Raw genomic sequence first — 14,088 nt, 5'->3', positions numbered from 1 at the left:
ATTAACAAGTTAGACTTAGCTCTAATATATTTTTTTAAGTTTTATAATCACATCTGAATTGGCAAATTTGATTTAAGGCTGCGATTTTCATATTGGGTAAAAAAATCATAAAAAAAAAGATTTTACTATCTATATTTTGAATATATTTATAACAAAGAGACATTAGGTTGAATGATAGAAATAAAAGTACAGAATTGCCTACTTAAAGTATTTTTGTAGTTGGTGGCACATTTCAATACTTTTTTTGTTTTTCTTTCCCTCGAAGTAAGTCGTTTACTTTCAAGCAGAGATTGCTTTTCTTCTTTCCTCTCCATTCCCCGAATCTCACTTTATGCTTGCCTAAGTTGCTGCCGTGTGTCCGTTGTTTACCTAAAGCGCTTATTTTTCCTCCGTCAGGAGCTTTTGGAATTTTCCTCCGTCACTCCCGGGATTAAATTCATTCAGCGGGCAACAGACTTACGCGTCAGTATCAACTAAGGAGAAGTTTCCAACAGAATGCCCGCTTTTTTTCCCATTTTTTCGCGGGAAATTCTCTCTTCTTCGCTGTGGAAAAAAACAGTGCTGACCTACGAGTCCCCTAAGACTCTTCCGACTTTCCTCAAGGCCGAGAGTTTTTTATTCGACCAACTCACACCTCTCGTCACAAGTTGACGTGACGGACCCGTGCACCCCCACCAAACATCCCCAGCGGTCATTCTTTGACCTTGGTCCCTCGCCCCATCATCATTAATCGATTTGCTCCCTCACGGAGATAATGTCGCCCCGTAATTGTTCTAACTAGTTCTCCTCCACCACGGAACTGGATTTCTTACGAGTGACTACGAAACAATAGTTGATGAAAATAATTTTGACCATTTTCCTCGTCTTTGATGATAGAGTAGCCATAGCCAATGATCTCTTCTTTCAAATTCCACTGGCTATTGAAAACAATAGTTGGTCACTGACTATCGGAGATAAATTTATTATTGAGGATCATAGTTGATCATAGAAAATAGAGAGCCATAAGCTATAAAATACTCTATATGGCTGCCTAAAACTGACTTCTATCGTTTTAGTACTAAAGTTGACCATCGACATCGATTATCATCGTTAGCCATAGCTACTAAATGACCGACGTATTTTCACAACAATTGAAATGTTATCACTTTGACTATTCTTAGCCACCAAATCCCGGGAAAAATCTTTCAGAAAACAGCACACCCCTCACATTCTGCCAATGCCCTCCCCAATAACTAAGCAGTTGACCCCCTCCCTCTTGTCCCTTCCCATGAGTCTTTTATCCCATGAACGCCCCCTCGTGTTTCCCAATCCACTTTGTCTCCCTACAGCTACTCTCGTCACCTCTCCGTCACTCCACCGATCCAGAAATGGCAGCACACTGTCCTACTACACCTCGACCAACGCCTTCCTCCTCTGCGTGTATTTATATTTTTTTCTCCCAACGGTTCCCTGACCTCTGCCCAACCTCCCTTACTATACAAATCCCCTCTCGTTCCATCAACTCTATCTCTTGCGAAAATCCCCCCCGTAGCAGTCTCCCTTGAGGACGTCTGACATCGCTCATCACTCTTCTCTTGTCTTTCCCTTTTTGTTTCTCTCACCCTCTCTCTTTCTTTCTCTTCCGTCTTATCCTATTCTCCCTCTCTCCCTCTTTTGATCCGCTTGCTGAAGCAAGCGTTGGCACATGTCAGCTACTTTTTTTCAATGGTTGTCCACACCAAAACCCTATTAGCGGGATTGATTTATTTTTAGCTGCAGGGATCAAAAACTAATTTTCTCCCTTGCGTTGAACACTGGAAATGATTTTGATTTCAATTTCTTACTAACTGTTTTGGAAAATGAAAGGAATATTCCTTTGGTAGGTATGTGGAATGATGGTGAATTGAATTACGGTGGGATATGTTCTTAATCCACAATAATAACAATAATGGCTTGAATTTTCGTACCAGGTTTACAAATTTTTATGGGAATAGCGTTTTCCTATCACTGCTGCCGCAGTATATTTCTCTTTCATCTCTAATGGGTGTAATTTTTTCTTGCCTGCTCTATCGTAGGTGATACCTAAGAAAGTGCCCAAAAGAGGTCACTCCTAATTGAAGAAATGAATGAATAAAACTAACAAGGAAGAGCAAAATGGTGAGGTAGATATTGAAAATAGAAGTAATGATACAGATTTTATCAATTTCGTTAGTAGTTGCTCAACCAAATGTTGGTGATTACGTGTACTCATCTTCGATAAAAAATTATACCTCGCTATTTTAAATTTGGCCATATTTTAAACTCAAGCCCGATAAAATTTCATGAGCTTCATATTTTCTAGTTGTGCAATTAGAGCCGATTTTATGTCAAGCTAAAATTTTTGTGGAGCATGAGAAAGTTTTCTTTACAAATCCTTCCATTTATGGCTACTGCTTAAACTAAAGGCTATTCTGAAATACTTCATAGTGAACTTTCAAATATTCTCCAGCTGAGATTACTGCGGTGTCACGCTCCGGTTAACGCTAATCAGACGTTCTATAAACCTGTTCTTTTAGTGATTTTATGACAATAACCCCTACGAGTAGTGATTTATCAAAAAATCTGCATATCAGGTTCTGAAGGCTCGATTTTGTTGAAGCGTAGAAATCTCGGAAGGGAGTCTGGGGACCACAAAGTGTTGCGTAAGTGTGTGCATACTTAAGGGAGCGCCACGTGGAAGTCCGAACACGCCGAGAGGTTTTCGTTGGGGGCGGATGGAGGAAATGGGATGGACGTTTTGTGCAGTCGGCCGGGCGTGAGAGGGAGAGACGGAGGAATGCGGAGCGGCATCGGGTGCGGAAGGGCGCGGCAGAGGAGGGAGGGGGCGGTGCAATTGGGTGCGTGCGAGCCGAGGGGTGCAGCCGAACCATTTGGCATCGGGAGCGGGTGTGGAACAACTGACTCTCCCCCTGCAACGGTCTACAGACTCCTTAGGTTACATATTGATAGGAACACTTGCAATTTTCCAAGGTTATAAAATTTATTACGACCTAGGTTTCAATGATACTAAATCATCTTCAAGCTATGGACCAACGATTATCACCTTTATTACAACCTACGTTTCAATTTTACTTATTACATCATCTTCAAGGTGATGTACTAACATTGAAGCCTAGGTGGATCATAAATTTTATAATCATGGATAATCGCAAGAGTTTATATAAATGTGGAAAAAGTCCACTTCATCACGCTTGAATCTTCGGATTTTTTATTTTTTTTTTGTTACATTGTTTTTCTGACAGCTGAACAATGCGTTGTAAATACATGCTTCGGGATGAAGGTTTTTTTCCTGTCAGGGTCTTTTGTCTATCCTTTTGCGTTTTAAATTCGGTTGACAAACGCGATGGAATTCATATTATGCTAACACTTATAGAAAAAAAATTGAGCAGCCTTTGAAAAGGTCAAATGGAATTAAATCACTTGCAAGTGTTGACTGGCAGAACGGAAAAGATACTCTGCCCTAATTCAATTGGAACAAGTATTGCGATACTAAAATAGTCGTTTTGATTTGCATCTGAACGAAAAAGATCTTTTTTCCTTCATTTCTTTTGGAGAAACATTTCTTAAATTTAATGACGTGAAAATCATGAAGAGTAAGGATACTTCTCAGAGTAATTACAATGATGAAGAACTACAATAGGATTAAATGCGTATCATATTATTTATGATAAATTTTGGCAATTTTATTAAGATTACGAACTAACTGTACTTAAAAACTCCTACTCCGACTGCAAAATTATGGAAAATTTGTAGTTTTGATTAATTCTGTTTATCTTTTAAGGCTATATAAAATGCCCTTGAAGACCGCAACAATATTTTTATTAATACGTTTCCCCGGAAAAATCGGGCAGGAAGTGGTGGACGAAAATATTTTTCATTTAAAATTCTGAAATGGCTATCGCTATGACGCTAGTTCATATCGTTGAAGGGACATAGGCCTGTCGTAATTCTGCATCGTCCAGTGTATGATTTCATTGTTTGCTTGTACATGAAATATCTCATGTCGCGTTAAAACGGTCTAGAGGGGTTGGGGATTTGTTTGCAGCGGAAGGAAGAGAGGCATCGGTTTGACGCGCGTGGACGAAGACAAGGGCGGGTGCAGAGGGCGTCGTAGATGGCGCCCCGCACCCCTGCGAGGTTGCCGAAGGATAATGTGAAAAGGAAAGCGTTTCCAGCGTAAGAGGGAAGGGGAAGAGGTCAGGAGTGCCACAGTTCCGCACCAGGAGTGGGGGAAAGCTCTCGGAAGGGCGTGGAATGGGCGTGAGAGTGTGTAGTAGTACTCCTTGCAAGGGGGGGCTATTCGTTTTTAAGGCGAAGGGAAGGAAGGTTGGGACTCGCAGTGCGGAAAATGGGAATGTCGGAGAGGTGGCGGTGGTGGGCGTTGGAAAGGGGACGGTAATAGCTGGACCGAGTGGTATCGTACGTTCCATGGGGCGGATGGGAGTGTGAGAGGGTTGGGGGTGGCCTTTGGGAAGGAAGCGGGCGGTGGGGTGGGGTATGTGTGGGTTGGGGTAGAGGAGGTCGACGTAGTTGTGTCAGGGATTGAAGTTGCTGGGGGAGACCGGATTAAGTTTTGATAACATTCTCGCCGGGTATGAGGTCAGTAGACGATGAAATGGACCCCGCCCCTGGGATGGGTATTGCTTTAGTTAATGAGCGTGATGGTCAGGTAAATAGCAGTGGGGCAGGGAGGGACCCGCATGTGAAAGCCCTTCCATCCTCACCCCAATTCGCCTTCGGATACTCGCAGAATGGTGCCGCACCTTGTGATGTTCTACCTCCAGCATTGTCCATGAGAGACCGCCAAACACGCAATGCATAGTACCTATGAATCGAATTAGCGTTACTACGAACACTAACTAACTTACGATCGATCGGCCGTAGTTTTATTATTTGAAACTGTTTAGTCTTATTCACTCGTGGGGTTTACATAGAAGTTGGTATGAAACATAAATGCTGGCATTTTTTTCATTATTCAAAAATATAGACCGTAGAGGCACAAATACGTGGACATGGTATGAATCGGATTAGTTCCCGTCACCACGACGCTTAATTCACTGTGAAAGTTTATTTACACGTGGGATATACATAGAAGCCAATATGAAACATAAACGCATGTATTTTTTCCATTATTCAAAAAATAGACCGCAGACTAGCCTGCGACGCACCTTTAAGGTGTCATCCACTAAGGTAAGCCACTAATTATGCTTTCGCGTAACTCTGTAGCAGTTTTATTTATTTATGAATGATTTTTATTTTGTGGAGTTTTCGAAAATTCGTTTTCATTTTTGATTGTTTTATGTTCAGTACCTAGTTGCAGACTGACTTCCTTCCCTCATAACTCATCAGATTGGAAAATTTGGATCGTCGACTGGCTCGAAAACTATCGGATAGCAGAATCAGACAGCGCAGTGGTAATTTCAAAATTAGCGGAATTAATGTTAAATAAATTGTGTAAAATTACCTCCTGACTACTCCGCTCATAAAACTTTTGCAATACCAGTGGACCTAAAAGTTAATAATGAACACCAAATAATTGAGCTTCCTTATCCTTATATAGTTTAAAGTGGTACATTAAAAGACATTCATGATATGCTCTGCAACATTTCACATCTCGCCATATTTCGAAATCATTATTAAGTAAATATAGCTGAAACATAGAAATAATTTATTATTGAACATAGGTATTTAGTAAGTAGAGCGATAATGTGGTGTTTTCTTCTCATTATAAGCTAAATGACAATCGCTCAAGGCGCAAGTGTTTTCCTTTGTTATGAATTTCACTTTACAATTAATTTACACGTTATTTTTTTACACAATCATCGTATCTGCGCCTTCAAATCCCTTCCGATGTATCTCAGAATAGAATAAACCCAAAGCATCCTTTTCCCTGATCGCGTTGTTTCCCAAGGGGAGAGGGTTTGGAGTGGTGAGGGTCGCAGTGAGGAAGGGGAGGTGGAGACATTGTGATGGAGATTGAGGGTTTAAGACCCAACCGGCAGTTTGTCATTAAAGTTCTATTTACCTCGCACAGAGGGCGTTAATATTTTATTCCGGACGGTGTAGGGGGACTCGTAATTTTTCGTGATTCCGGCAGAGGGAGTCCCCCATTCCGGAGTGATTTTTCCTCCCGTATTCCGGTCAATGAGAGAGAGGCCGTCGGTTATTGGATCCTCTCCCCACACCTTGGACATGTCACCCAGTATCCACTGCTGTGCGTAAACGGTGTTCAATAAGGATCGCAATGGAAGCGGAATTATAATTATCCAATCCTGGGTCTAATGGGTACAATTTCGTCAAACCCAGACTCGAGAAATGATAGGAAGGAGGGATAGTTAGGAAGTATAGAGTCTCAATTTCAATAATCGCTCTTTAAGAGTAAAAATTCTATTTTTATTTTATATATATTTTAAACCACGAGAAGCTAAAACCTTACATATGGTATTCTCTGCTTCGGAGACAATATTTTCCATTCGATGAAAATATTCAATGAAGTTTGCAATTGAATATTAGTATTTTGCCAACTATTATAATAAAAACTTCAATGCAAGTAGCAGAATGAAATTCTCTTGTCATTTTACTTAATATAGTCTGAACAGTTGTCGAATATTGTATACATACGTGGTATACTGTTAGTGTAAATAGTCCAAAAAACCGCAGAACGTATGCTTGTTGATAGAAGAAGCTTCCAATTTATTTTTACGGTTAAATATTATCTCAACATTACATAATATATCATGACTATTCTTATAAAATATGATGCTAAAGCAAAAGATCTCTCCTTAAATCTTGACATTCATATTTTTCTACTCAAAAGAAGTGAACATGTGTAATTTAAATTTGATCTGGCTGGATAAATCGGTATCTCAGTGTCCAAGTTCCCGGGAAATCAATCAGGATTTCTCGTCCGCGGGTAAGGAAGTGACTCTCCGGCAGTTACGAGTTACACATCACCCGCTCACATTTCCCTTCGTTTCCACTAGAAAAAAATAACAAACGAAACGACTGCTAGGGTGACAGAGTAATCCCTGCGCTCACTTTGTACGCCCTCGGGGGAGCTGCAGAGAGCGTAGTTATTTCGCTCCGAATAGCTGACATCCATTATATGAGTCCGCTCTCGGTCCGTTTCGGTTATTTTTTGCAAAACTCGCCGCGCCGCGGGTCGTTTCTGTTTTTAAAATCCCCCGCGGAGCATTTGTTTTAATCCTTCCCGCCGCACGGCTTTTCGAATCGACTCCCGTGTTTCCTCTTTTTTCAAACCTCCTCGGACGTTACGGTGAGCAGTAGATGGAATGATGCTATTCCACGCGCGTCTCCCGCGAAAGAAATTTTATCGGAATAATCTTAGCTTTTCCAAATATTCCGATTATGCAGACGGCTGGACCCGGGAAAGGCATCCGACTCCCGGTTCCTCGTGAGAAGGGAATCCCCCTCTCTTCCCGATCCTCTCCAAAAATACCTTCCAAAAGGCTTCAAGGGAAATGATACCGAATGCAAGAATAAAAATAGCGTACTAGAGACCAACTATATCGGAGGCATAAAGATGAAATTTAAATAAATACAGCGTTATTTATTTAAAGTTCATCTTATTATAATTTTATTTTGCATTGAGAGTAAATCGATGAGGCCTTAACAAAAAATGTCACTCTCCATAGAAGTGAATGGTATTGCGGGTTGTATCAAAGGATTCACGGTGTTTTAACACTAGAACCGCGGAGGGGGTCAAATTGACCCCTTACGATTTTCAACATGTATATTTCACACTTAATTTTTTTTTTCACAAACCTGACATTTTCTGACTTTTAATGAATTGTAGAAAGGCGTATTCGTGCGAAATTCCGACGCTCTAGGACTATTTTTGTGAACACTAGACAACAATATACCTAGAACCGCGGTAGGGGTCATTTTGACCCCTGCTCTGTTGTCGTTCCCGAACTTTATATTTTCGCAGCAGAAATTCACCGCAAGCATTATTTTCGAAGGTCGAATGTATGGGAATGGCATGGATTACCTCTGTCGTTTCTTATTAGGCCGCAGATAAAGGCAACCTGCCCAGCGGACGCCTGAAAGAATGTGAGAGTCGAGCCGCGTAGAAATGGATCTACGCGAAAATTTCCGGGCACCCCCGTTTCCTCGGCTACCCCCACTCAAGGCTCCTGCCTTCTCCTACCGTGCCTCCCCTACCAGTGTGGCGTCATTGTAGTCGCCAGCTCAATTACATGAATTACAATGTAATACTTCGCAATTCACCCGAATTCATCAGTTTGCGCGGTAGTTCGTCTCGCCCGTTCGTTGTGCCGTTGCGCTGCATCGCTCAGCGCTGAACGAAGGGCAATACCGTTTCAAGGGTGATACTCCATTCAACGCCCAGCGATGCGTCGGTCAAAGGGATACACCGCAGACCAGGTCGTTCGTATTCTCGAGCAACTTCAGGATGTGCCTGAGGATTGCTCTGAGGCGGAGGATGATCCTGTTGTAGTGTATGACGGCGGCGTTGACGCCGAGGAAGACAGTGAAGAGTCCTTGACTGAAGATTCAAGCGAAGACACTGGTAAGTTTCCTATTTTTATTTTACTCGCATTCTTTGATAATTGTTACGATTCTATTTCATGAAGCATTTATTTTGTTTGGTACAGGTAATGAAGGTGAGGAGTACGTTCCCTATCAGCCGCCAACCACCCACACTCTACGACGTGGACGTGGTCCCCAAATACAGCCTCCCGTGGACCAAGTCGCGTCCACAGTTCCTGCTCGAGGAACGGGGTCGCCCTGGAACTGCCCAGGGCCTCTGCCGTGGTGCTCGGGGCCATCGAGGACGTGGGGGTGGCGATGCTGTAGTCGCACCTGCTGAAGACGACGAGCCGCTTGAGTCTGCTGCTGCCGCTCCTCGTGGCCAGGTACGAGGACGAGGTGGTTCTCGCCGGGGGCGTGCTAGTCTTCAATCTTCTTCTTCTTCACTGAGGGTGATGTTCGCTCAGCATGGGATTTGGTGATAACTCCAACTATGCTGAAGCACATGAAGATGTGCACGGAAAATCGGGCTCGTGAAGAAAGTGGGGAGAAGGACTGGTCGGTATGTATGGATGAACTGGAAGCTTTCATTGCAGTTTTGTATGCACGTACGGAGCAAGGAACTTGGAGCTTGACTAGACATTCTTCATTACTGTATGCTTCTCTGCACCAATAAAAGTGTTTCTTTTTTCTTAAATAAATTTACATTTTTCCCCCATCCTCAGCCGAACATATAGTAAAAATGTGAAAAACGCATTATTTGTGCAAGGCGGGTAGCCTATCTAGCGCTTATACCGCCCACATATCATTCAAATTTCATTGTAAATCTCAGATAATTCATTTCACATAGTGCAGTATCCAAAAGAAACCCAAAATACTAAAAATATGGCAAGAAAAGACGAGGGGTCAAAATGACCCCCTCCGCGGTTCTAGGTATACGAAAAAGTCCGCGGTTCTAGTGTTAAATAAAGCTTTTTGCACTATTATTTTCTGATAGTTGGAAGTTGCATACATCAATGTTCGATGAATTTTGCTTTTGATTTTATTTTAATAATTATGTTTCCATTGAATACAAAGGAAGTTTACTAAGGGTGTACATAGCGACTTAAAGTGTTTCAATTTTAAATGAAATTGTTATGGTTCTTGTGCAATTAGAAACAGAAAAGTGCAAGGAAAATGATGAACTGAATGACTGAAATGAATGAGGAGATGGATGGAGAAGCAGGAATTGGAGGAGGTGGATCAACTGACCTGAGAGTGGGACTCAAGGAGACCTTCAGCGACACAATCCACCGGGAATGCCTGGAACACTTCCATGCGTGTCAAAAGTATAAGTTCATCCTGATTTTAGGAGTACCCTCACCGCAGGATAAAAAGGAGGGAATTATCTGTTATAATTCATTTGGGCCTTCATTACGAATAAAATATTCCTTGAATGCTATTTCCACATTCTCGGCCGGAGCAAATTCTCTATTTTTGTCCCATGGTAACCGTCTCATGGACATATCACAATCATTTCATATTCCCGAGGATTGAAATTGAAAACCTCAAACATTCCATAATCATATAACGAGATTAATGGAAGTGAAGGTTCTGGCTATTGTAAAGGAAGAATGTGGGGAATTAGAGATGAGTGTGTTCTACGTTGCATCGCCGATTTCGCCGGAGAAAATGTGGTGAGGGTTCGGGTTTATGAAGGCAGAGGGCAGCGGCATCGCAGTGTGATGGCTGTTCGAGTGAGGGAGGATGGGAAGAGGGCGAATGTTCGACACGAGGCACCGACGGGCCACGAGGGTGGAAGAGAACGCTTCGGGTTTTTGAAATAAAAGAAGGTAGGGGTCCGAATCCGTGGGATTGAGGAAGAAAAGAGGAGAGGGGCAAGGATTCGGATTGAGATTGGGATTTTCGGGACGGGAAAAGAGGGACAGAATGGGGAGAGGAAGAGGCGAGGATGGAGGGAAAAGATGGAGGTGTAAGATGGTGATCGGAATCAAGATGAGGGGGGGGGGGGGGATAAGGTAAGGGGAGGCACGGGATAAAGAAATACGATTGGCTCGATTTTTGGAAGGAGGCTAAGCAGGAGTTAGAAGCGTGGAGTGAGCGAAGGGGTGGGGGAATAATAGCGTTTTTGAAAGTAAACGGTCTCTTAGTATAGTATTTGGAGGAGGCGACCGACAGCTGAGGTCATTTGCGCCATGAGGGAAGGGGTAGGTAAGGAAGGGTGGAGAGAAACCTGGCGTCGGCATTAGCCTGCTCTTAACGAAAGGCGCCAAGGGGACCACAGCTTAACGTCCCATCCGACGGACGGAGTGTTGCGCTTGAAATGTCCTCCACACAACACTCAAGCAGGGATCGGGCAGTCTCTGAAAATTCTCTGCCGCTGCCGGGATTTGAACCCGGGCCCACCGGGTGGGAAGCCAGCACTCTAGCAACCACACCAACCCGATACCCTAAACGGTCTCTTTTTTTCCCTTTGGTGGAGGGGCAAAATAAGTTTTGTGGACCAACTGCTCATCAATTTTGTTCTTTGGCTGATAGGCATTTAGTTTTCTGACGCAAAAAATGAAGCTGGAGTGGTACCGCTCAAAAAAATACAAAAGTTTAATTATTTGTAAACTCATTTGGCTATATGAAGATGATTATTTTTGTTTTTGTCACAAGAATAGAGAACCAAAGTTGTGGCAACTTTTCCTTAAGTCTATTCATGAAATATCTGAGGTTTATTCAAGATAATGGATTAATAATTCAATTTTGTCCATATAGTCGTAATATTGTCGATAGTAGAATTTTTTATTATCGATGCAATATTTTGACAATACAATCTCATTGGTTTCAACCTGATTTAAAAATGACCACTCCGCCGACAAATTAAAGATTGTAACTCTTAATGGAATTAAATTTAATGCAATAAGAAATGTAAAAATCACTCTAATTTACTTACGTATTTATCTGTTCTAAATCTTCGGTTGGACGTGATAGGTACACGTAATTAGCCGTCATTGATATTGCATTTTAAACTTCTTCAAAATGTTAACTTATTTAAACGGATCGAATTTTACTTGAAGCAGTAGCTTAGTAAATCAAAAATTCATTTCTCTGACTTCAAAAAAAAGAGTGATGTAGAAAAGTTCCATCTTGATAATCAAATCTAAGTCTGCTGTACCAAATTCCGCCTTTTCGAGTTCGCCGCCGAAGGGACTCAAGCTCAGTAACGGTCTCCTGCATTCTTTGTGGATTTCGCGGTGCACTCGCCGAAACACGAAAATAGAGCGAAGTGCAGGGCAATGTTTGTCCAGCGTTTGTCCTCCGATTGATCAACGTCGCCCCGCTATCGCACGCCGAGACCGTTCGGAAGTCCAGCCGAAGAAAAATTCTCACCGCTTGCTTATTTTTCCCGCTAGGATTAAAAACCACCGCCCTAAGGATTACGGAGGCCTTCACTCGGCGGGTTCGGGATAACAATTGAAGGAAGCGGCTCGCCGGAAGTTTTTATCAGATATGGCTCGCGTTTGGTCGTGGCAGGAACTTGGGGATTGGTATCGAAGGCGAGGTAAACTTTGCTCTGTCTCCCCCGCTTCTCCGTTCCAGCCCCTTATACTCCGTGTTCTTTTTCTCGTTCGGATATCTCACCCCCCCCCCCCCCCATATTCCGCCCCCTTTTCCAATTCCGTGCCAGCCTCCCTTCAAGGTCCTCAAACGCCACCCTTTCCCCTCTACCCGATGAGCCATTTTTTTTCTTACCAAAATTCGTTTCGAGAAAAAATGTCCAAGACTTGAAACTTCACTGCGTGCCCACTTATATTCTTTCTCTCGTTTCATTGCCCTTTGCCGTCAATTTTTTGGCGCGGAAGGGGAAGCACAAAAGATCTCGTCTGAAGGTGTCCACGTGGTTAAGCCTCCCAACCTCTTGGTCTTTTTTCAAAAGCACTTCGTTTTCTTTAAAGAAATGGATTTAATCTTCAATTTTCTTGAGTTTCAATTTGTTTTCATCGTTTCTTCGAGGATCCTAGAATTTGGAGCACAGGTTTTCTCGAGATAATTTCTTTTCTGTTCCATTGGGGTGCTGTTAAATTACTTTAAACATGTTAAATCGATTATTTAGCTGTGAAAATGTATTTGGAAACTCATTTGGTTACATGTAGATGAATGTTTTTGTCTTCGTTGCAAGAATTGAGAACCCAAGTTGTGGCAACTTTTCCTTAAGTCTATTTATGAAATATCTAGGGTTTCTTCAAGATTATCGACTAATAATTCAATTCTGTCGATATAAATTACATGTATTGCTATCTTTGTTTGATTATATCCATCGATGCTTTAGTTGGCTTTTATGACGGGATAATGCTCAGAAATTACCTTTATCACGCTATTCCGATTATTTTTGCCGTAAAAAAAAAACTTTCTTAGCGTTACGCCATCATTAATCGTAATTTTCTCGTCATCGGTCGCAATGCAAAATTTATTCATGCATTTGACCCAAGGTTTACGTTGGAGATGAAACCAACTATTTAAGCTCTAAAATCTGCTTCTCCTGGAAGGGAATGATCATTGGAATTTGATCGGCCCAGTTTTAAACCTCGATCCAACACCCTTGAGTCAGTTTTCCATGTAAATATTGCAGCTGCGTCCTCCATCTCCATGGCCTCGTATATCATCCGCATAATCCGTATATTTCCGTGGAAAGCACTCAGGATGCTACTATCCCCGCAGTCGTGCACGTGAAAATAAGTTGATAACTCTCCTACAAGAGCCCATTTATCAAGCCTGCACTATTAGTCTCGGAAAATTGAGGAAAAAAATTTTCGTCATAACTACGCACGAAACTTCTGCTTCGCCGCTAGCCCTATTCCCCCATCCCCCTCCATCGCCCTTCTCCTCGTGTCAAGGGCCAAAGGGTGCGGGAGAAAAAAGTTCTCCCTGAACAATCCATCACCGATAAGGTATGATCGCAAAACTCACTCCAGGTTTACTGGGGAAAGCTGTCCCCTCCCTTACCTCCTTTAATCTTATCATGCACGATGACAATGTGGATGGAGGGAGGTATTTGCGGGAAGAGAGGGGGGAGAAATCTCCCTTCAGGGTGAAAAGGGGCGTGGCAGACATACGTGGGTGAGAAAAAAATAAATGAGTTTTTCGCGAGGGGAGATGATGGAAATTTCAGAGGCCAGTTAAGGTGAATGGGGTGAATAGGAGTGAATGGTTGGGGGTGCGACCCTCAAAATTGTAGAAATACTAAAACTTCTTTGTGGAAACAGAGTAATGAAAATATTTGAGGAAGTAGTATGACATGCGGGGAGTAAATTATTTCTCTAAACTTTTTGAAGCTTCAGCAATAATGGAACAAAAAACTCAATGTGACATTAGTTGCATAGTAGTATTCATAAAGAGCCCCTGAAATAGAAAAAACAGCGCTGGTGCAAAGAATAAACGGTTAGCGACTCCAAGTTAGTGGAAAAACCGAGGATCTGAAATTGAATCCAGACGTTTCGTTTACCAGGTAGGTCTTCCGAGAGAGAATTTATTTATTCCTTAAAATCGATATTCTTCAAAATTTATACCACT

The 14,088-nt window shown here is 42.3% G+C and overlaps 2 protein-coding genes across 2 annotated transcripts in view; both read left to right on the top strand.

The window, feature by feature from the left end:
• The window catches only part of LOC124153533, a 937,775-nt gene that overhangs the window by 876,895 nt on the left and 46,792 nt on the right, over nucleotides 1-14,088 (top strand). The gene's annotated exons all lie outside the window — the stretch shown is intronic.
• Nucleotides 8,325-8,946, top strand: LOC124161532. The gene is made up of 2 exons (XM_046537900.1): nucleotides 8,325-8,569; nucleotides 8,655-8,946. Exons 1-2 carry the CDS (start codon nucleotides 8,392-8,394, stop codon nucleotides 8,867-8,869), a joined length of 393 nt encoding a protein of 130 aa, XP_046393856.1. The 5' UTR covers nucleotides 8,325-8,391; the 3' UTR covers nucleotides 8,870-8,946.

This window comes from Ischnura elegans, chromosome 1 (genome assembly GCF_921293095.1).
Source record: "Ischnura elegans chromosome 1, ioIscEleg1.1, whole genome shotgun sequence".
NCBI lineage: Eukaryota > Metazoa > Arthropoda > Insecta > Odonata > Coenagrionidae > Ischnura > Ischnura elegans.
This window is presented reverse-complemented; position numbering and strand designations above follow the sequence as displayed.

Excerpts from the sequence above, each read along its gene's own strand:
- LOC124161532 (XM_046537900.1), top strand. The coding sequence starts at position 8,392 with ATGCGTCGGTCAAAGGGATACACCGCAGACCAGGTCGTTCGTATTCTC. Across the intron at positions 8,570-8,654 it reads AGATTCAAGCGAAGACACTG|GTAATGAAGGTGAGGAGTAC; the intron begins GTAAGTTTCCTA and ends TGTTTGGTACAG.